Raw genomic sequence first — 22,738 nt, 5'->3', positions numbered from 1 at the left:
CTCACAAGCAGGAAGGTCCTAGGAAGCAGGAGAGCGCAGCAGGCCATCCCTCCTCTCCAGGAAGGGGCCAAGGCTCCATCCCCAGCACAGTCAGGAGAAGAGCTGCAACCTCACAGTAGATGGCAGGGAACCCCCAAGGCCCCTAAAGTGGGGAACCCACCTAACCCTGAGCCTCTCCCGAGTCGTGGGCACTGCTCCTGATGTGGGAGGTGCCCATACACCCCTTCCTGTGCCACGGCCTGAGACCAGCATCCAGGGTCCCTCTGATGTCAGAGGTGCCTGCCAAGGGAGCAACAGGCAATGGGAATGCAGACCACCTTCCACTCCAGGCCCTTGCTCAGCTCAATCTGCCCACCTGCCGGAGCTGGGCTGACACAGCCATTCTAATCACCAACCCTGCTGAGGTCCTCAGAATGTTCTAGATGCATAACTGTGTTTGCTACCGGTCTGTCATGGGGAAGAGGACTCGAGCTCCTTAAATGCCTGTGAACTGGCACTCCACGGGGCAGCCACTGCTGAGGAACAGGCATTGGGAAGAGGAGGAAACCAGCCCAGCCTCTCCTCTGCATGGGAGGACTGGTGACCTAGGAGGTGGCAGGGAGAGGGGCCGGGGCAGCGGAAGAGGCCCGCCTTCCCCCTCACCTCCCGTCCCCAGCCTGGGTATAAAAAGAAGCATGAGCTGGTGAACACTGGAGCCGCCCTCTCCTGCAGCGCCCAGTGGGAAGGGGAAGGGGGTTTCCATGGTTACCATGGCCAAGGAGGAGAATATTCAGATGAAAGCAGAGGCAAAGGTTCACCCAGTGAGCTTCTATCTGAGCCTGGTTTCCGGGGCCCCCAGGAGCGGGCAGTGTCCTCTCTGGAGCCAACACCTCCCTATGCTTGAGGAGGGCAAGTAGGACAGGGAGCCCAGCAGAGGGGTGGATGGTGTGCACCGGCCTCACAGCCCCCACCCAGTCCCTGCCATGGATGAGCTGGCCACAGGCAGCAGGACGGGCAGCGGTGACGTGCTCAGGCCGGACCCGGACAGCAGGGTTGAGTCCTGCTCTGGGTAGCTGAACTCGGACTCGTTTCTTAATTCCTCTGTGCCTGTTTCCTGTCTGCAAAATCAGGTCAATGGACATAGCTGCTCCCAGGGCCGTGGTGGGAGGTGAGGGAGGTCTCATTGGTGGAAAAGGGGCCAGGCCCTGGAGCGTCCTCTGCCCTCAGGAGGGGAGCAGCTGTATAGCCACGATCCTTAGTGCTCCAGTCGCCACGTCGCTCCCAGAAGTACCTGTGAGGATGTTTTCGGACATCACGTTGACCTGCACCTCCACAGAGTGCTTGGAGGTGTAGGTGATCTCCGCGCTGACGTGCGCCACCTCACCGATGCACATGGGAGACAGGAAGTCAGTGCGCTCGACACGAGCCAGCGCGGCTACACAGCGCTCCTGTGGAGACAGAGGCAGTGGTCAGTCCAGGTCAGCCAGCCCAGCCCCGAGAGCCCCACCCTGGACACGCTCCCTGGAAACTGCCTTTGCTTTCATTCCCCACTGTGAAAGCAACCAATTTATCGCAATTTATTGGCACCGTGCATTCCTTTTCTTTTTTCTTTTTTTGACACGGAGTCTCGCTTTGTTGCCCAGGCTGCAGTGCAGTGGCACAATCTTGGCTCACTGCAAGCTCCGCCTCCCGGGTTCACCCCATTCTCCTGCCTCAGCCTCCCGAGTAGCTGGATTATAAGTGCCCGCCATCAAGCCCAGCTAAATTTTTTTTTTTTTTTTTGAGACAGAGTCTCACTCTGTTACCCAGGCTGAAGTGCAGTGGCGTGATCTCCACTCACTGCAAGCTCCACCTCCTGGGTTCACGCCATTCTCCTGCCTCAGCCTCCCAAGTAGCTGGGATTACAGGCACCTGCCACTGCGCCTAGCTAATTTTTTGTATTTTTCATAGAGATGGGGTTTCACCGTGTTAGCCAGGATGGTCTCGATCTCCTGACCTTGTGATCCGCCCACCTCGGCCTCCCAAAGTGCTGGGATTACAGGCGTGAGCCACTGTACCCGGCCTAATTTTTTGTATTTTTAGTAAAGACAGGGTTTCACTGTGTTAGCCAGGATGGTCTCGATCTCCTGACCTCGTGATCCGCCCGCCTCAGCCTCCCAAAGTGCTGGGATTGCAGGCGTGAGCCACCGCGCCCGGCCTAGCACTGTGCATTCCTAAACACAAAACCACAGGGATGTAGAGGAGCCCTTGGAGAGCCCAGCCCAGAGCAACTGCTGCAGGCGATTCCCCAAATGGTGGGATCACCAGCTGCTTCTTCCTTTTTGCTGATTTTCTCACAATAGGCATGCATTATTTGCATAATATAAAGTGAAAAAATGCATACATACTCATTAAGGAAAATTTGGGAAATACAGAAAAGTGGAAAGAAGGGGACTGTCATTCCTCCCATGCAAAGATAACCATGGTTACTATTTTGGGATCTTTCTTTCCAGGCTTTTTTCCCAAGAATCGGGGTGGGTTTTGTTGTCTCACTTGTTCATCTGCCTGGCTCGTTTCGCAGTTTTAGTCTGATATAGCTGTGCAAAAACTAAATATACACTCTCACCTTCTGATTCTTTTTCATTCAACATAGGAAAAATAATCTGCCTATGTTGTGACACATTCTTTGCAGTCACTATTCTTCTTTAGGCCAGGCGCGGTGGCTCATGACTATAATTCCAGAACTTTGGGAGGCCAAGGTGGGCAGATCACATGAGGCCAGGAGTTCGAGACCAGCCTGGCCAACATGGTGAAACTCCGTCTCTACTAAAAATACAAAAGTTGGCCGGGCGCGGTGGCTCAAGCCTGTAATCCCAGCACTTTGGGAGGCCAAGACAGGCGGATCACGAGGTCAGGAGACCGAGACCATCCTGGCTAACATGGTGAAACCCTGTCTCTACTAAAAAAAAATACAAAAAACTAGCCGGGTGAGGTGGCGGGTGCCTGTAGTCCCAGCTACTTGGGAGGCTGAGGCAGGAGAATGGCGTAAACCCGGGAAGCGGAGCTTGCAGTGAGCTGAGATCCGGCCACTGCACTCCAGCCCGGGCAACAGAGCGAGACTCCGTCTCAAAAAAAAAAAAAAAAAAAAAAAAAAATACAAAAGTTACCTGGGCGTGGCAGTGCACATCTGTAATCCTGGCTACTCAGGAGGCTGAGGTATGAGAATCGGTTGAAGTCAGGATGGGGAGGTTGCAGTGAGCTGAGATCGCGCCACTGCACTCCAGCCTGAGCGACAGAGCAAGACTCTATCTCACAAACAACAACAACAGCAACGACAAAAACCACTAAATACACTCTCACCTTCTGATTCTTTTTCATTCAATATGGGAAAAATAATCTGCCCCTGTTTGTTGTGACTTGGCTCTTTGCAATCATTATTCTTTTTTTTTTTTTTTTTTTGAGATGGAGTCTCGCTGTGTTGCCCAGGCTGGAATGCAGTGGTACGGTCTCGGTTCACTGCAACCTCCACCTCCAGGATTCGGGCAATTCTCCTGCCTCAGCCTCCTGAGTAGCTGGGATTAAGATGTGCACCACCACGCCTGGCTAATTTTTGTATTTTTAGTAAAGATGGGGTTTTACCATGTCGGCCTCAAACTCCTGACCTCAGGTGATCCACCTGCCTCAGCCTCCCAAAGTGCTGGGATTACAGGCGTGAGCCACTGTTACCGGCCCAACTACTCTTTTATTTTTATTTTTATTTTGAGACAGAGTTTTGCTCTTGTTGCCCAGGCTGGAGTGCAATGGTGCAATCTCGGCTCACCACAACCTCTGCCTCCCAGGTTCAAGCGATTCTCCTGCCTCAGCCTCCCTAGTAGCTGGGATTACAGGCATGTGCCACTACGCCCGGCTAATTTTGTATTTTCAGTAGAGACAGGGTTTCTCTATGTTGGTCAGGCTGGTCTCGAACTCCCACCTCAGGTGATCTGCCCGCCTTGGCCTCCCAAAGTGCTGGGATTACAGGTGTGAGCCCCCGCACCCAGCCCAACTATTCTTTTTAAAAATTTAAATGCTTTTTGCCGGGCACAGTGGCTCACGCCTGTAATCCCAGCACTTTGGGAGGCCAAGACAGGCGGATCACAAGGTCAGGAGATAGAGACCATCCTGGCTAACATGGTGAAACTCCATCTCTATTAAAAATACAAAAATTAGCTGGGTGCGCTGGCTGGCGCCCTGTAGTCCCAACTACACGGGAGGCTGAGGCAGGAGAATGGCGTGAACCCGGGAGGCAGAGCTTGCAGTGAGTGGAGATCGTGCCACTGCACGCCAGCTTGGGCGACAGAGCGAGACTCCGTCTCAAAAAAAAAAAAAAAAAAAAAAATTTAAATGTTTTTTATCCTTCAAATAGGTGACCCATTCTCATGATTCAAAACGTAAAAGGAACAAAAGAGCCTATGGGGCTGGGTCTGCCTCTGGCCACCTCGTCCCTTGTCACACAGGACCCCTTGGCAGTTGCGTTCCATGTGTCAGATCGGACTCCACGTCTACAACCACATGGTGGGGCTTCCCGATGGTGGACGTGGACAGGTGGCGCTGCACCTGCTTTTCTCTCTTCATCTACCCTAGGGATCATCCTCTGTAGGTTTGGGTCTTAGTTCATTGGGCTGCCATAACAAAATGCCATAGCCTGGGCAGCTTAGGCACAACAGAAATTTATTTCTCACAGCCCTGGAGGCTAGAAGTCTCCAGGGACTTGGGTCATTCCAAGATCAGGGATGGGCAGATTCCGTGTCTGGTAAGGGCCAGCTTCCTGGTTCATAGTGCTTCTCGTGTGACCTCACGTGGTGGTTGGGGCAAATGAGCTTCCCTCAGGCCCCTTTCATGAGGACATTGATCCCATTCATGAAGCCCCACCCCCATGCCCTCGTCACCTCCCAAAGGCCCCACCCCCTAATACCATCACCCTGGGGGTGAGGATTTCAACACATGGGAGACACAAACACTCCGTCTGAGTGGCTGTATGTGAAAGATTTCCTTATCCTTTCCCGTGACTTCCTTTTCAAGGCACTCCAATGCAAAATTATTATTATTTTTAGAGACAGGACCTTGCTGTGTTGCCCAGGCAGGAATGCAATGACTATTCACAGGCACTATCATGCTCACTGCAGCCTCAAACTCCTCCTGGGCTCAAGTGATCCTCCAGCCTCAGCCTCCTAAGTAGCTGCAACTACAGGAACATGCAACCGTACCTAACTTTTTTTTAGAAAATTACTTTCAATGGCTAGCCAGGTGGAATTGAACACTCTTCTTTTATTAGAGATCTGGGGCATCTCCAATTGATTCTCATTACAAACAATGCTGTGATGGGCACCCTTTTACTTAAACATTTTCTGCATTTGGGATTATTTTCTGGGCCCGAGGACAAATACTTTTTTTTTGTTTGTTTGTTTGTTTGAGACGGAGTTTCACTCTTGTTGCCCAGGCTGGAGTGCAATGGCACAATCTCGGCTCACCGCAACCTCTGCCTCCCAGGTTCAAGCAATTCTCCTGCCTCAGCCTCCGCAGTAGCTGGGATTATAGGCATGTGCCACCACGCCCGGCTAATTTTGTATTTTTTTTTTTAGTAGAGACGGGGTTTCTCCATGTTGGTCAGGCTGGTCTCGAACTCCCGACCTCAGGTGATCCACCCACCTCGGCCTCCCAAAGTGCTTCGATTACAGGCGTGAGCCACCGCACCCGGCAATGACAAATACTTTTATATATGGTCCTAAGTGTTTCTCGGTACAGCAGTGACTGGCCTGGCCTTTGGCACCTCATAGCATCCTGACCAACACTCAGAATTGACTTATTTTTCATCTTTGCTGAATAAATGACACAAAAGATGACCTTGTGTTTGAGCCATGGGGAATGTGAGTCTCCACTTCCCAGAGGACTGCCATGACTTTCTACTGCAACGATCACTTCCTTAGGACGTTGACAGCATGACACTGAGGCACCCTCAGGCTTCCCAGGGCGGGCAGGGAGCAGGTGAGGGAGGGGCCTAGGCCAGCTCCGGCATCACTGGCCCAGGTGATCGTTACAGCACCCAGACAAGGGGTGACACGTTAGGCAAGCATCCCAGAGAGTATGTGGCAGTCACTTCAAGCCCTGGTGTGTGGGTCTGTGCTCTCCCACCTACCGCCTGCCACCCCCAAAGCACCAACGTGCAGCTTACCCACCTACACGAGGACTCACCAAGGTGGGGCAAACATGCAAGCTTCGCGACCCACCCCAAACCTAGCACCTGCTTCTTTGGAGGTACGGCTGGGAGCCTCTGTCTGAGCCCTCTCCCAGGTGCAGGGATTCTGTGACTGCATCTGGGGCTGGGCAGGAAAAGTTCTAGAGCTGGTGAGGGTGGCCTGATGCTTCCCCATTCTGGTTTGCATGGGCTTGTGCCCCAGCAAACCCTGCCCTACTCACAACAGGTCACACACAGTAAAGCGATGCCTGGAACTGTGTCTTTCTCCCCCCAAGTCAATGTACATGGCTATGGCACCACCCATTGGCCAAAGGCTGTTAGGGCAGGGCTGCACAGAGCCAGGCAAAAATTAGGCACAGCCTCTGGGCAAGGCAGTGCCCATCTTGGAACGAGCCAAGCACTGTCTGCAAGACATAAAAGTGGAATGAAGTCAAGTGTGTGTTGTTTGAGGCTGATTAAGTACATTACAGCATGCCATGCAGACACAGATCCAACAGACCTACAGGCGCGTGCTTTTCCAAGGCAGTGGCCTTCCACCTCCCTGCTCTGCAGCTGGTTTCTGGCAGCATCTGTGGGGCTTCTCAGTGCTGGGTATACAGAGGGGAGTAGGTCAGAGGAGTCTGGGTTCTGGCTGAGGGGACGGGCGAGAAGTAAATGAGACCACGCCACATGGCATCAGGTGCTCTCAAGACAGCCCAGAGATGTCAAGGTGGGGCATGACTTCAGATGAGAGGCATTTGGGCTGAGGCCTGAAAGACCAGGTGTTAGGCAGGAGGAGGTAGGGGAAGCATTGGTACCACGGGGAGAGGAAAGAGCAGCAGAGCAGAGCGGGGAGGTGGTGGGGAGCCACCAGAACACAGGGACGCAGTGGGAGACATGAACAAAGGTCCAAAGAGGCAGGCTGCCAGGCCTTGCAGGCCAGGATGAGGGGTGGGTTCAAGGGCCTCCCAGAGGAGGCACAAAAGCAGGTTCACTCAGAGAGTGACTTGAGGCAGGAGGAAGGCAGAGTGCACCTCTTTGTGCTGTCCCTCGGGACACCCCTCATGCAGAACCATCCAGCAGCCTTCCCCCACAGCGCCATGGGGACACCTGGTAATGGTTTCAAGCCTGTCCCTCACACGGCAGAGGGCCACTGATGACCCTTAAGCTTGGTTCTCTCCCAGCTTAACATACTAAAGAAAAAAGTAGGGCCAGGCGCAGTGGCTCACGCCTGTAATCCCAGCACTTTGGGAAGCTGAGGCGGGTGGATTGCAAGATCAGGAGTTCGAGGCCAGCATGTCCAACATAGTGAAACCTGTCTCTACTAAAAATACAAAAATTAGCCTGGTGTGGTGGCACATGCCTGTAGTCACAGCTACTCAGGAGGCTGAGGCAGGAGAATCGCTTGAACCCGGGAGGCAGAGGTTGCAGTGAGCTGAGGCCACGCCACTGCACTCCAGCCTGGGCAACAGAGCAAGACTGCATCTTAAAAAAAAAAAAAAAAAAAAAAAGAAGAAAAGTAATATCTCCCAGACATCCACACAGGAGTCTTGCCATGGTCCCATTTCACTATCAGGAGACCCTGTGGGAGGATTTTGTTTCACTATCTGGCAGCCTGGGAGGCTGGAGAGGTGGCTCTGTGTATCTGATGGGTACAGATGGCAGGAGCCGGGACCCAGGACGGCTCTGATTTGCTGGTGGGCGGCTGCTTCCCAGGAGCTGGCAGAGCTCTGGGCCAGGCCCAGGGAGTCCATGAAGGCTGGTGTGATCCAAAACTTCGATACATAGACTGACAAGTGTTTGAGCTCCATAGGAAGAGCTCCTAGCAGCCAGTGCCTCGGATGTGACCCACACCTCCTGCTCCCAGGACTGCAGGAGCAGGAAAAGCCCCACCCTGCCCTGGGACAGAGCCACGAGCTCCTGATCGGCACCTGCCCGGAAGCACCCTCTGCCATGCTCTCAGAAGCAATCGGCATCACATGGCCCGTGAGGCACAGGTGCCCCAGCAAACCACAGGCACTGGGTTCCTCATGGCCACAGGGTTTCCAGCCAGGACAGCAGCTTCAGAGGCAGAGCCCAAAAGAACAGCTCTACTGCTTACTAGCTCTGTGACTCTGTGCAGCGACACAACCTCTCCATGTCTCAGTCTCTGTAAACACAGGCAATAAATGGTCCCAACAGGCTGCTACAGAGATTCGAGGGGATAACGAATGGGAAGAACTTGGTGCTTAGGAAACGCCCAGAAGACGCAAGGAGATGGGGATAAGGCCACCGACAAACGTGGAGTGCGTGGACCATGCCCAGCATCCAGTGAGGGCCCAGAGAGGGCGTGGTCTCATCACCGTGCCCAGCCACGGCCATCTCCTGGCTGAAGGCAGCTCTGAGGATGCAACTGTCTGGAAAGCCACCTAACTGTTCTAGGCCTCAGTTTCCCCACTTGTAAAACAAGGTTAAGAACAGTGCCTGTCTCAGCAGGTGGCTGGGAAGACTACACAGGGAGAGGAAGGGTGAGCTCGAGCATGGCCACGGGCTCATCGTAAGCGCTTAGTTGGTGGAAGCTCTCCGTGACAGTGACGGTGCCAGGCCCAAGTTCCCAGCATTCATCAGATAATGCCTAAGCATGCTCTATGCCTCAGTCTGTGGAAACCAAGGGCAGAAGTCCTGCCTGCCCTCGTGGGGCTACCACTGTGTACAAGGTCAGGAGTGGAGAGCAGCTGGAAGCAGGGAGGGAGCCAGGCCATCAGGTGCACAGCTGGACGTCATGTTTTGTTTTTGTAGGAACAGGGTCTCACTCTGTCACCCAGGCTGGAGAGCAGTGATGTGATCTCAACTCACTGAAGCCTCGACCTCCCTGGGCTCAGGTGATCCTCCTGCCTCAACCTCCCAAGGAGCTGAGACTACAGGCACACGCCACCACATCTGTCTAATTTTCGTAGTTTTTGTAGAGACAAAGTTTCATCCTGTTGCCCAGGCTGGCCTCAAACTCCTGAGCTCAAGTGATCTGTCCATCTCAGCTTCTCAAAGTGCTGGGATTACAAGGTTTTTACGTAGAGCCTGGAAGAGGTGAGGGGAGGGCCCTGTAGATATCTGGGGAAAGCCAGTGCAAAGGCCCAAGGCAGGAATGCACCCAGCAAGTCCAAGAAGCAGCAGAAAAGCCAATGTGGCCAGAGCAGAGTTCAGAAAGAGATGCAGGAGGCAAGGTCCCAGAGCCGCGCTAGGCAGCGACAGGGACTCGTGTGGACGTGCCTTTGACTCTGGGCAAAACAGGAGATCTGGAGGGCTCTGAGCAGGCAGTACTGTGCTCTGACTCCACATGTCCCTGGCTACTGGTGGAGAACAAGGCAGCAGGGACCAGCAGGATGACCTGTCAGGAGGCTGCTGCAGTGATCAGGTGATCGGGTGATCAGGAGAGCAGCACCATTGGACCCAAAGTGAGGGTGGGCCTGGGGGGCTGTGCTCAGATCTGGACTTCCTGGAAGGTAAAGCAGTGGGATCTGCTCCCAGAGCCTCATGAGTGTGGGAGGGAGAGAGGCTGACAGAGGCTCCAGACTCTGAGCCTGAGCACCTGGGGGTTGCAGAGACCATTTACCAAGGGGAGGGAGGCTGGAAGAAGCAAGCCCGAGGCACGGACAGGAGTGTCTTTTTCTGCACATCAAGGCCAAGCAGGCCAAGAAGGCATCCAGATGGGGCTGGCCAAGAGGCCCCAGTCAGAGACAGAACCTTGGGACTTCCAGCCACAGACTGGAAGGTACCACCAGAGAAGTGTGGATGGGGGGGTCCCCTGCCCCACCCAGGGCCCCAGCAAAGCCTTTCTAGGCACCGGGACTGTTCTCACCCCCACACCCTGGGGCTGCCTGGAACTCAGAGACCTCCTCCTGAGCCTAGAATTTCTGGATCACAATCCTGGGGACCAGCAGCCTAGAGGCTTCTCCAAGCCAACGTGTCAAAACTGTCCCTCCAGCAGCCCTAGATCCGGAGAAGCAAGGAGGGGCAAGTGTTCAAAGCACAGGTTCGAGGCATAGTCACAGCCCAGACCTACCAACTGCCTCCCCACGTGGCCTCAAGCAAGTGTTCAATCTCTCTGTACCTCAGTTTCCTCATCTATGCGATTGGGATAATAAAAATAACAACAGCAGCTGGGCACAGAGGCTCACGCCTGTAATCCCAGTACTTTGTGAGGCCGATGCGGGCAGATCACTTGAAGTCAGGAGTTCGAGACCAGCCCGGCCAACATGGTGAAATCCTGTCTCTACTAAAAATACAAAAAAAGTAGCTGGGTGTGGTGGTACACGCCTGTAATCCCAGCTACTCCGGAAGCTGAGGCAGGAGATTCACTTGAACCTGGGAGGCAGATGTTAAAGTGAGCCGGGATCGCACCATTGCACTCCAGCCTGGGTGACAGAGTGGGACTCTGGCTCAGAAAATAAAAACAAGAACAGCTACCTCTCTGGGGTGTTGTGAGGATTCCATGAGCTAAACTTTAGCTCCTAAAGCATTTTGGAGCTTTGCAGAATGCCAAGTGCTGACCAAATGGCAGCAAAATAATTCTGCGATTATGAGTGAGAGCATCACCCTCTTGGCCTTCCAAGCCCTTCCTTTACCTTTCCTCCCCATCTTGGGGATTTTTCCTTCCCCGTGTCCATCCTCTCCTGCCAGGGACCCTCACTGTCTCTCTCTGGAAGGGTGCAACAGGAATTTGGGACTTGGCCCTCACCCCTGCCCCAGGCTCTCAGCCTCAGGCCCATCCTCCCCACAGCCACCAGAGGGTGCTCTCTGAACGTGACTGAGCTGCACCGGAGCCTCGGGTCCAAGGAGTCAATCCAGCCCCAGCCCAGCCATCCACCCCTCCTAAACCAGGCCCTGCCAGCAAACCCACTCCTTAACCTGTACCACGCAACATCCCCCACATCCACATCCAACCATCCACACTTACCGTGGCTACATATGCACACACACGCACACGCACACGCACGCGCATGCACACACACACACACACACACAGAAAGCTTCCACTCCTCCACTGGAACACACACTGCCCACTGTTCCAGGCTGAATGCATGTGCCATGCTCTATATGACTATGTCCCCACAAAATTCCTGTGTTGAAATCCTAACCCCCAAGGGAATGGTAGTAGGAGGCAGGACCTTCGGGAGGTGATGAGGGCATGGGGACAGAGCCCTCACAAATGGAATTAGTGTCCTTGTAAAAGGGCCTGAGAGAGCCCCTCCTGCTAAGTGAGGACACACAGGAAGTGATGTGATGTCTACGAACCAGGAAACAAACGGGCCCTCAACAGACACAGAATTTGCCGGCACTCTGATCCTGAACTTCCAGCCTCCAGGGCTGTGAGAAACACATTTCCGCTGCTCACAAGCCAGCAGGCTGTGGTCTTAGTTCCGACAGCCCAGGCTGACAGAGCCAGCAGCCACTTCCTGCATCTCACCAGTGTGGCTCAGAGCTCACAGTGCCTCCGCGGGTCCCTGATCTCTGATGTGGCTTCCACTTGGCCTCTTGCTAGAGTGGCATCATGCCCGTGCCCATGGTGGGGACCTGCACCTCATACTCCCACTCTCCAAGCTGGGGCTGAGTCTTCCTCCTCTCTGCCTCCCTGGAGGCCACAGCAGGTGTGCTAACCGAGCCCATAGTGCAAAGGATGCAGCTGCGGCACCACGGCAGACGCTCTGTCCTCAGTACCCAAGGGCTGGCTTCTCCCCCACAGCTGACCTTCAGAGAAAATGTCCCCTCCCCAGAGCTGGGGATGGCTGAATGTCCTACAGCAGCCCTGAGGTTGACACTAGAGACTATGCCCCTTGTCCCCAGCTTTGGGGTTGCAGGGCCCTCCCCAGCTGCACAATTTTGGGGCAGGTGGAGAGCTGCCCCCATCGTGGGCACAGTGGTACCAGGCCAGTGAGCTTCAAAGCCAGGAAGTGGCCAAGTCACAGAGAGCCACGGCACTTGCCATGGCCACCAGGGTTGGTCAGGGCAGAGGTGGGACCTCCCCTACGTCTGCTGTGTGGCCCCTGTGTCTCAGCTCCTGGCCACTGCAATGAAGTCCACCCCACGCAGGCAGGGCATGCTTCTGATCAGGGCCAGGTTAGCAGGGGACTCAGCATGGCGGGCAGTGGTGGAGGGAGGGCCTGTCAGCTTGCTTAACGCTTCATCTCTAGTGGGTTCCCACACCTGCTGGCTGAGGCCAAAACCAAGCATAGCTCTGAGGGTCCGGTGCAGAACTGCTTGGGCCACTTCCCCCAAAGTTCCCAAGGCCCAGTGCACAAGGGGAGGGAAGGCTGCAGGCCTGGCTCCCCGGGGAACTCCTGTCCTGAACCCATACTGGTGCGGTCTCCAGGGCCCAGAGGTATGGTGCCCAGACCCTTACCCCGTTCTGGCTGTTGCAATGCCGGGTGCTGATGATGGCGCCTGCCTCCTCGATCATCTTCAGGATGGTCCCCCCATGGACATTGCCGGCCACGTTGGCATCATCTGGCCGCATGATCCTAGGGCAGAGGAGAAGCAGGATGAGGCCTCTGGAGAGGATGTCATTTGTGCAACAGTCACAATCCAAGGAGGGGAGAAGGTCCCCAAAGGGCTCGATGGCTCCTGGAGGAAAGAGAACCTTCCCCATGTTTGGACTCTTCCTAGGTGGTGTGTTCGTCAGCGTGCGGCGCCATCTGCCAGGCCACAGAAGGGGCTCTGAGATGCTGTTTCCATGACAGAGCAGGAGGGCAGAGGGGCACTTTCTCCCCCTGAAGCCACAGGTCCCTGGCCTGCCCTGGCAGGGAAAGGCTGATGGTAAAGACCTTTAAGCAGAGCCACAGGGCAGGAGGTGGCGACTCAGCCCTTGGGGTTCCCAGTGACCAACACAGACTGTGAAAAGCAAATTCCCAGGACCGCCACCACCCCCATCAGGAGTCCCAGAGGAACCAGGTAGCCACGGCTGTTCTGAGAACTAGACATGAGTCACAGCTTCAAGACCCCAGGCCCTGTCAGCAGGTGAGCGCCTGCCCGCTGCGCGCTGAGCTCCTCTGCGGGTCCTGGGGGGCAGTGTGGAGTCAGGCCCTGGATTGAGGGCAGGGAGCTCTCCTAGGTCGCAAAGAACGAAAACGCCACCTCACTTCCCCAAAGAGGAACAACTTCATCCTTGTTGTGAGCAGCTGGCAGCGTGGGAGCTCCACGAAATCTCTGGCATCCCAACAAGCCAGCTTGGCAGTCCTACCAGGGCAAGTTGCCTGGCATCTTCCCAGACAGCACCTGGCTGATGAAAGCCACCTTCACAGGCCAAGGCCTGGAGATGAGTGGCAGGCAGTGGGCACAGGTCCAGGGTACAGCACCCACCTGCGGCTTGTGCAGCCTGCCCGGCCCTGTTGGCCAGTGTGGGGGCCCCAGGAGCAGCGTCTCCCCAGGTCTGCATCTCCTCCCTGCTCCTCTAGCGGCTCCAAGGCTGAGCAAGTCACTCTCCCGAGAGCATTCCTGGCTCTGGCTCTTACTCGCTAGGTAACCTGGGCAAGCTGTCAGAACCCTCACTCCTCCATGTGCTCATCTGTACAATGGGCAGAACGACAGCACTGAGACAGCACTGCCTCACGTGACTGTGGGAGACATGCAGATCGCACGCTCATCCCACGACAGCGCTGGCACATGGTACATGGTAGACAGTCCACACGTTAACCAGGAGAATTTTTCCCTCTTCGGTAAGTATTTAGCCAACCTGGTCGGAAGCTCCAAGAAACCCAACCTCTGGCCACAGGATGCCACTTCTAGAGCAAATGACCACGGATGTCCTCCAGCAACCGACAGCTGCCCATCCCCAGTATCACCCCTCCACCCTGGGTGAGAGTCTATTATGCAAACCAAGACCACTAGGCCAACTGGCTTGTGGCCCTGAGGTCAGGCAGGGCCCGAGGTTCTGCAGGAGGTTCAGGACAGTGGCCTGTGGAGCAGGAAGCACGGCATGACACACGGTGGCCGGGGGATCCCCAGAGCACACAAGAAGCCTCATTTGGCTTCTCGAGTGTTCACGTTAAAATATCTCTGTTTTGCCGGGCGCGGTGGCTCAAGCCTGTAATCCCAGCACTTTGGGAGGCCGAGACGGGTGGATCACGAGGTCAGGAGATCGAGACCATCCTGGCTAACACCGTGAAACCCCGTCTCTACTAAAAAATACAAAAAACTAGCCGGGCGAGGTGGCGGGCGTCTGTAGTCCCAGCTACTCGGGAGGCTGAGGCAGGTGAATGGCGTAAACCCGGGAGGCGGAGCTTGCAGTTAGCTGAGATCCGGCTACTGCACTCCAGCCTGGGTGATAGAGCGAGACTCCGACTCAAAAAAAAAAAAATCTCTGTTTTTAAAAATTGAACTTACTCTATGAAAGGTTTTTGGGTTTTTTCATCTGAGTTACCAGGTAGCCAATTATAAGTTACAAAACGATTCTATCAACCTCTTCCCTTTGTTTTCCACTTGGTAGGAAGGGCCTTCCCTGCACCAGCTGCAGTGGGCAGAGGGTCCCTTTCCACACAGGCCTGTCCTGGAGGCACTAGCCAAGGCTGCGGGTGGGTGCGGAGAGCAGGGCCCAGCCCCTGGTTCTAGACACTGAGGAAACATCAGCCCAGCGTTTCCCAGGAGCACCAGAGCCGCCCTCCACAGCAGCCTGAATGACTGCTGCAGGCTTCACTTTGTCTGTCTGTGAAGTGGAACCACACACAGCAGGTTGGCCCCCAGGAATGACCCAAGGCCAGGGAGAGGAAGCGCGGGCCAAGGGCTACAGAGCAGCAGAGGAAGTGCTTTCATGCGGCAGGCACTGGAGACAGGACAGAAATGCGGGTGGCCTTTAAGACAGAAGGCCAGGGACAGTGCCTGAGGCCCAGGGAAGAGCCTAGAGACACCTGGCAACAAAGTGAGGACTCGGCACTTGGCACTGTGTCATCAGGAGGACATGCCAGGAACTGCAGACTGCACACCAGCCGGCTGCCACAGGCCTGGCCACCTTTCTTTGGCACCTCGGGTCCTGCACCAAGGACCATCCTAACTCCCCAACTGACCACCCAGGAAGCCAGCCCCTGCCCTCAAGGTCAGATACAACTCTCCCCCACAGGACTTTATTCCTGCCTGGGGATTGTGCTGTCACCTCCAATGCATGAGGCCCAAAGCCCAACTCACTCACCCCTTCCCCCTTGCCCCAAATCAGACATCTTTCCTTCAAGCCGAGGCAGCCAGTGAGTCAGTGAGTCCCGGCCTCAGCTGGGATTCCTTCCCAACCAGCTGCTCCGCACCTGGCCCCTCCCTCTTCCCCTTCCTACCTCCCTCATTCCTTCCAAACAGCTCAGGAGCAGCTGGGCCCAGCCAGCCTCCAGGACCCATACACAGCTCTGTCACTCTCTCAGGCCCTGCCCCATGGCCTGGCCAAGGCCAAGCGTGTCCATCCCAGGACAGTGTCCATGACTGCCTCCATCTCCAGGCAGGCAGGGGTGACAGCCAGAGGAGCCAGGGAAGCAGCTGCCTATCACTGGAGACTTTGTTTTCCCATTTCTAATAAAGACACGGGTAACGAAAGCACGTCACGTTCCTCTTTACTATTTTTTTGTTTGTTTGTTTCTTGAGACAGGGTCTCACTCTGTCACCCAGGCTGGAGTGCAGTGGCACGATCTCGGCTCACTGCAACCTCTGTCTCCTGGGTTCAAGCGATTCCCCTGCCTCAGCCTCCTGAGTAGCTGGGATTATAAGCACGCACCACTACGCCTGGCTAAATTTTCTATTTTCACTAGAGACAGGGTTTTGCCATTTTGGTCAGGCTGTCTCGAATTCCTGACCTCAGGTGATCCGCTGTTTCGGACTCCTAAAGTGCTGGGATTACAGGCATGAGCCACCACACCCAGCCCCTCTTTACTAATAAAAAACTGAAATACAGGCTGTGCGCTGTGGCTACTAGAGAGGCTGAGGTGGGAGGATCACTTGAGCCCGGGAAGAGGACATTGCAGTGAGCCATGATTGCACCACCGCACTCAAGCCTGGGCAACAGAGTGAGAGGCTGTCTCAAAAGAAAAAAAGAAAATTGAAATATATTTGGCTGCCGGGCATGGTGGCTCACGTCTGTAATCCCAGAACTTCGGGAGGCCGAGGCGGGCGGATCACAAGGTCAGGAGATCGAGACCATCCTGGCGAACACGATGAAACCCCGTCTCTACTAAAAAAAAAAAAAAAAAAATTAGCTGGGCGTGGTGGTGCATGCCTGTAGTCCCAGCTACTCAGGAGGCTGAGGCAGGAGAATCGAACCCAGGAGGCGGAGGTTGCGGTGAGCCGAGACTGCGCCACTGTGCTCCAGCCCAATGACAGAACGAGACTCCATCTCAAAAAAAAGAAAACAGCCTTGCCCTTTGCTGTCCAGCAACTCAGCAGATTCTTAGTCCCTGCATACCATGTGGACTTCATACCTCTCTTCCTTTGCAGAACAGAGCAGAAGGTGGGAGCATAGTCCTGGCACTAGACTCTCTGGCTTTGAATCCCAGTTCTGGCACTTAGTAGCTGCAAGACCTTGGACAGATTATTTAACTTTTTTTCTAACTTTTTTTCTGTTTGAGTTTCTTCATCCAGAAGATGGGGGTAGTGTACTTACTAGAGATAGAGTAAGGATGAAGTGAATGTGACAAGTGCTTAGAATAGGGACTGCACATCATAAATAATATATGGTTTTTAAAAAAAAAAAAAAAAGAAAGAAAGAAATATATTTGGCTGCCAGACGAGGTGGCTCACACCTGTAATCCCAGCGCTTACAGAGGCTGAGGGGGGCGGATCACTTGAGGTCAGGAGTTCAGGATCAGCCTGGCCAAAATGGTAAAACCCCATCTCTACTAAAAATACAAAAATTAGCAGGGCGTGGTGGTACACGCCTGTAATCCTAGCTAGTCAGGAGGCTGAGGCAGGAGAATTGCTTGAACCTGAAAGGCGGGGGTTGCAGTGAACTGAGATCACGCCCCTGTACTCCAGCCTGGGTGACAGAGTGAGACTGTCAAAAAAAAAAAAGAAAGAAAAGAAAGAAAAGAAGGAAGGAAGGAAGGAAGGAAGGAAGGAAGGAAGGAAGGAAGGACGGACGGACATTTGTCTATCTCTAGGATTCCTGGGGTTAAAAATTATCTAAAAATAAAGACACGTGAACACCACACAGGCCAGCTCGGGCAGCAGCACAGGCCTGGCCCGGTTCTAGAGGACTGTTTGCGGCTGAGTCTGACATGTTATTCCTCCCCCAGCCCCCATCACACTAACGTGCACTTCTAACCCCTTCTCTGATTCCAGAAATTTCAAGGAAAGACGGAAAGTTGCCCAGGGTAGGGCCTTTCCTACGTGGCTGCCTTCTCTCTCTGGGCCTGGCCCCGAGTATCCCCCACTCTATCTTCCACCTGCTGGGTCCTGGCAGCCAGTCGCCCGGGCTGACTGCATGTCCGGAATGTCACCCGCGTCCACAGTCCCGCCCTTTTTCTGTTCCAGCTGCTCCTGTCTTAGATCAGAACCATGTTTGTCCAGTCCTTGTAGCATGAGTGGCAGGTGCTGGGGCCCAAGGCTAATGGACGCAGACGCTGCCAACCCCCTCTCAGCCGCCCCACTCTTGGCCGGTGTCCCCTCTGGAGGTGGCATCCAGCTGATGATGAGGGCTCTGAGGAAGCTGAGCACACATGGGTCAAGGCGCCACTCCCAGAAGGGTGCCACCCCTCCTGATCTCCGGGAAAGCTTCCCAGAGGAAGTGACACCTTGGCCAACTCCTAAAGGGTGAGCCAGGAGCAGAGGTCCGAGAAGGTTATGAGGAGAGGGAATGTTTGGGGCCCAAGGCCAGGAGTGCCCGGCGAGCTCCAGAAACAGAAAGCAACCCCACAAAGCTGGCGCATGGCCCAAAAGGGGATGAAGAAGAGATGGCCTGAGACAAAGTCTGGATCCATCCTGAAAGGAGGGGAGGCTGGGGAGGCTGAAGCCCAGGAACCAATCAGACACTTTGGGGAGGTCACCTCCCATGGCCTCTGTACTGGTCTCTCACCTCCCATGGCCTCTGCACTGGCCGCTCATCCCCCCATGGCCTCTGCACTGGCCTCTAGCCACCCCCCATGGCCTCAGCACTGGCCTCTCATCCCCCCATGGCCTCTGCACTGGCCCCTCGTCCCCATGGCCTCTGCACTCGCCTCTTGCCCTGGCTCAGATCCTAACTAGCCCTGACCGCACAGCCCCAGGAGTGGTTCTTCCCAAGCAGGAGTCTAGCCAAGTCACTCCTTTATCCACACCTTCCAGGGCCCTTCCTATCTACAGAATAAAGGCTTAACTTCCTGGTAAGGCACCCAGAGCTCTCAGGGATCCGGAACTTTTCCACCTCAATCCTCACCGCCCTGCGGGGCTCGGAGCTGCACCTGCCAGAGCACTGCTGTTTACCAGGCACACCTGGCCCTTCCCACTGTTTGTTCTACCTGTCCCAGCAATGTCTGATCCACCCTTTGTGAAGGACAGGGCACCATTGACGAATAGGGGAGTGTAAGCCAATACCCCCTCACAGAGGGCACCCAGCACCACCCTCCCAAACCCCAGAGGCACAGGGACACCCTGACCCAGGATTCCACTCACAGAAATCTACCCCACAGCTGTTTCCACACACGGGTAAACCAAGCACATGGAACGGTACTCACTGCACAGCCGTGTATAACACAGGACATGTGCCAGCGCCTAGATGTCCACACAAGGACATAAAAGTAATAGCCACACATCGGAATATTGCTCAGCCTTGCACGAGGAGTAGGGACCTTCTCAGAGACCAGCTGTCAGGTGAAAACCAGCGAGGCACACACTCATGGGAGCAAGGTGACCACCCGGGGCGCAGGGATGACCATTCCAGGAAGGAGGTGTGGGAAACCAGAGGCCTCCATGGCCTCCAGAGGAAGAAACTAACTACCGAGCAGAGACCTCGGTGAGATGCCTCTGTGTCTTTTGGATGCCTTTAAACCATCTCAACCCATTCAAATTAATCAGTGGTCTTTGAAAATGCTTCAGCCGGGCGCGGTGGCTCAAGCCTATAATCCCAGCACTTTGGGAGGCCAAGACGGGCAGATCACAAGGTCAGGAGATCTAGACCATCCTGGCTAATGCGGTGAAACCCCGTCTCTACTAAAAACACAAAAAATTAGCCAGGCGTAGTGGTGGGCGCCTGTAGTCCTAGCTACTCGGGAGGCTGAGGTAGGGGAATGGCCTGAACCCAGGAGGCGGAGCTTGCAGTGAGCCGAGATCTCGCCACTGCCCTCCAGCCTGGGCGACTAAGCGACACTCCGTCTCAAAAAATAAATAAATAAATAAATAAAATAAAATAAAATAAAAAAGAAAATGCTTCAAAGCACAGCTCAAAACTCAGATCTCATCACACCAGAGGCTGGCCAGCACTCATCCCAAGAGCATCTGCAGCAGCGGCCCTGGGGTCCAGCCCACCACCCTGGGGCCCAGCCCACCTCCCGGTAGGACAGCCCACTGCCCTGGGGCCCAGCCCACCACCCAGCAGGACACCCTCGGCCTGTTCTGCAGTGGGAGTGAGGCAGGGGATGCATTCCAGGAGTGGAAAGGGTGGGTGCCTGGAACAATCGAGGGGAGCCTGGCAGAGAGAGGAGCTGCTCCTGTCCCCTGACCTCGCAGCAGACGCCCCGAGGGCTGGCCATGCCTCCTGTGCCCTGGGTGGAGCCTGAGTACTGGGATGAATTGTGTCCCCCAAAAGATATGTTTGAGAACTAACCCCAGAAACTATGAATGTCACCTTACTTGGAAAGAGTTCTTTGCATCCAGATACAATCAAGATGAGGTCGCCGTGCCTTAGGGAGGGCCCTAACCCAACAACTGGTGTCGTTATAGGAACAAGGAAATCTCGACATGAGACACAGGAGGTCCAGATGAAGATGAAGGCAGAGACGGGAGCGTGGCCCTGCCCAGCACTGGGTCTCCAGCCTGAGAAAATTGCTTCCGGTTGTCACCCGCCACCTAGTTTGTGGCCATGCCCAGAGGCCTCTGCTGCTCCCAAAGAAAGCAGCACTGAGTGGCACAGGGGAGCCTCGAGGCGGCAGTGGCAACACCCTCAGCTCCGCTCAGCACCCTCAGCCCAATTCAGCACCCTCAGCCCCGCTCAGCACCCTCAGCCCTGCTCAGCACCTGCCACCCACACCTGGGCAGCCCTGGACAGGCCCCTGTGTGGTGACCTTGGCCGCAGCCCTGCAGGGCACTGAACCCTGCCTGCCCCTTCTACAGCCCAGCACACGGCCAGCTGGGAGTGCCACCAGTGTCTCTGACTCTGACATAAAAATGTCAGTGCTGGCCGGGCACAGTGGTTCACATCTGTAATCCCAGCACTTTGGGAGGCCGAGGCAGGTGGATCACCTGAGGTCGGGAGTTTGAGACCAGCCTGACCAACATAGAGAAACCCCGTCTCTACTAAAAATACAAAATTAGCCAACCGTAGTGGCACATGCCTGTAGTCCCAGCTACTTGGGAGGCTGAGGCAGGAGAATTGCTTAAACCCGGGAAGCAGAGGTTGTGGTGAGCCGAGATCGCGCCCACTGCACTCCAGTCTGGGCAACAAGAGTGAAACTCCGTCTCAAAAAAAAAAAAAAAAAAAAAAGCCAGTGCTAAAATGAAAACATGACTGCTTGAAATCCAGGGTAACCAGGGGTAGGTGAGCCTTGCTTCCTTTACTCCACAGTGGAAGCTAAAGTGCCCACCTGAAGGTGCACAGCCAGGTAGGGGTCTGGGGTCCAGGTGGGTCAGGACGGGGCCTGCAGGGCAGGCAGCTCATTACTTCCCCCTTCTGACAAAGGCCTCAAACCAGAGGTCAAGCACCAGGTGCGTGTGCTCCACCCTCACCTCAGCTGGAAAGCTGGGTGGGACAGAGGTGTCTGTGTCTGGGCAGACTGTCCCCAGTCATGGGGCCGCAGACACTCGGAGCTTCCTTCAGGAGCTCGGCGGAGGCTGCCTTGGCCAGGAGTAGACAAGGGACAGGGGTTGCCATTCCTGGAAGAAAAGGAGAGGCGGGTCTCCTTATGGCATGGGGGGGCGGGGGCCTCACACCAGGCAGCCTTGAGGGACAAAACAGGTGTGTGGATGAGCATGGGGCCGCAAAGTCCAGGCACAGGCACACGTAAACGCCTCCTCTATCCATGGGCCACTCTGCCAAATGGAAGCTCAAGCAGTCCTGCTTCTCCTCTTTTTTTTTTTTGAGAGGGAGTCTTGCTCTGTCACCCAGGTTGGAATGAAGTGGCGTGATCTCGGCTCCCGGCAACCTCTACCTCCCGGGTTCAAGTGATTCTCCTACCTCAGCCTCCCAAGTAGCTGGAATTACAGGTGCGCGTCACCATGCCCAACCAATTTTTGTATTTTTTAGTAGAGATGGGGTTTCACTGTGTTGACTAGGCTAGTCTCAAACTCCTGACCTCAGTTGATTCACCTGTCTTGGCCTCCGAAAGTGCCGGGATTACAGGTGTGAGTCACCGCGCCCAGTCCCTGCTTCTCCTCTTTGACTTGCTGCCTAAGGCAGTTCCGGTAAAGTCCCTTCAACCTGTAGACACGCCACCGCATCCCCAGAAGAAGGAAGGGTGGGAGGAAGGGCTGAGCCAAGGAAAGTTCCAGCGACACTTCCAGGCCCCCAAGCAGGACAGGGGAAGAGGCTGACAATGGCCCTGAACTCCCAGCCTCCATTTTGGCCAGGGGCAGGGGACTGACCCAGGAGGCTCCTTGTGCAGCCCACAGCGCCCCCTCCACCGCAGGCAGGAAGCTCAGCAGCGCTGGGAAACGGCAGCAAACGCAGCAGCGAACCCAGCCCAGCTGGCAGGAGCAGAGGGAAGCCTCAGGAGCAAGGCCAGAAAGAAAACCAGGTGCCTTCCTCCCTGGGGACTAGAGCAGGCGGGGGAGTGCCCTGGTCCCTGTCAGGGGCTCCCAGCTCACCCAGGCCTGCACTTCCTGTCCCAGCTTCAGCTGACCACCTAATCTTGAGGGTCAGTAAGAGCTGGGCCAGGCGGGTGCCCTACTGCCCTTCTTGGCTGCATGACACCAGCCAGCCCGCTGGTCACAGGGGCCGAGTTCCCTCTACCCAACCCTCCCCTCCAAATGTCCCCAAACAATCCACCCACAGTGGCCCCTACACGGCCGGGACATGCCCATGACTGGCAGTACCTGCTCAGCTGGAAAGCCATGGTGGCTAGGACATCCCAGGATCAGATGCAGAGAAAGGCGAGGGGGCGGGAAGCATCACAGAGTCCCTGCCTGACCCAGGACTGTCCCAGCTCCCTGCCACACCGGGCTTGGTGGGGAGCACCCCCCACCCCCAGCTTCCTGAGCTGCCCAATCTGGCCGGGAAGAGGCTGCCTCACCAATCCAGAGCGTCTACCAGAAACCAGTTGTCATAGAAACCTTGCTTTATAAATAATTACAGAAGAAGTAATTCTGTGAGCTCTTCCGGCTGCCGTGCCAGGAGATCAGGAAAGCAGGGGGGCTGCCGTTGAGCAGCCTCAGGAAAGCGGTTGTGAGGCTCTGCCTTCTCTGATAGGGCACACAGCCCCTTAGACTTTCTCCAGGGTC

At 55.3% G+C, this 22,738-nt stretch overlaps 1 protein-coding gene across 3 annotated transcripts in view; it reads right to left on the bottom strand.

Moving 5' to 3' along the window:
- ACOT7 (acyl-CoA thioesterase 7) overlaps positions 1-22,738 on the bottom strand; it is a 136,031-nt gene that overhangs the window by 78,694 nt on the left and 34,599 nt on the right. For 2 of the 3 annotated variants that reach the window (XM_033228600.1, XM_033228599.1), the window contains exons 2-3: positions 12,549-12,666; positions 1,271-1,427 (exon numbers count right to left, since the gene is read on the bottom strand). In XM_033228600.1, coding sequence (XP_033084491.1) covers positions 1,271-1,427; positions 12,549-12,666 — 275 coding nt within the window. Of the gene's footprint in view, positions 1-1,270; positions 1,428-12,548; positions 12,667-22,333; positions 22,521-22,738 lie in introns of those variants that run through there. The other variant, XM_033228601.1, reaches the window with a different exon arrangement.

Source organism: Trachypithecus francoisi, unplaced genomic scaffold, assembly GCF_009764315.1.
Source record: "Trachypithecus francoisi isolate TF-2019V2 unplaced genomic scaffold, Tfra_2.0 Lachesis_group12, whole genome shotgun sequence".
In the NCBI taxonomy this organism is placed as follows: domain Eukaryota; kingdom Metazoa; phylum Chordata; class Mammalia; order Primates; family Cercopithecidae; genus Trachypithecus; species Trachypithecus francoisi.
This window is presented reverse-complemented; position numbering and strand designations above follow the sequence as displayed.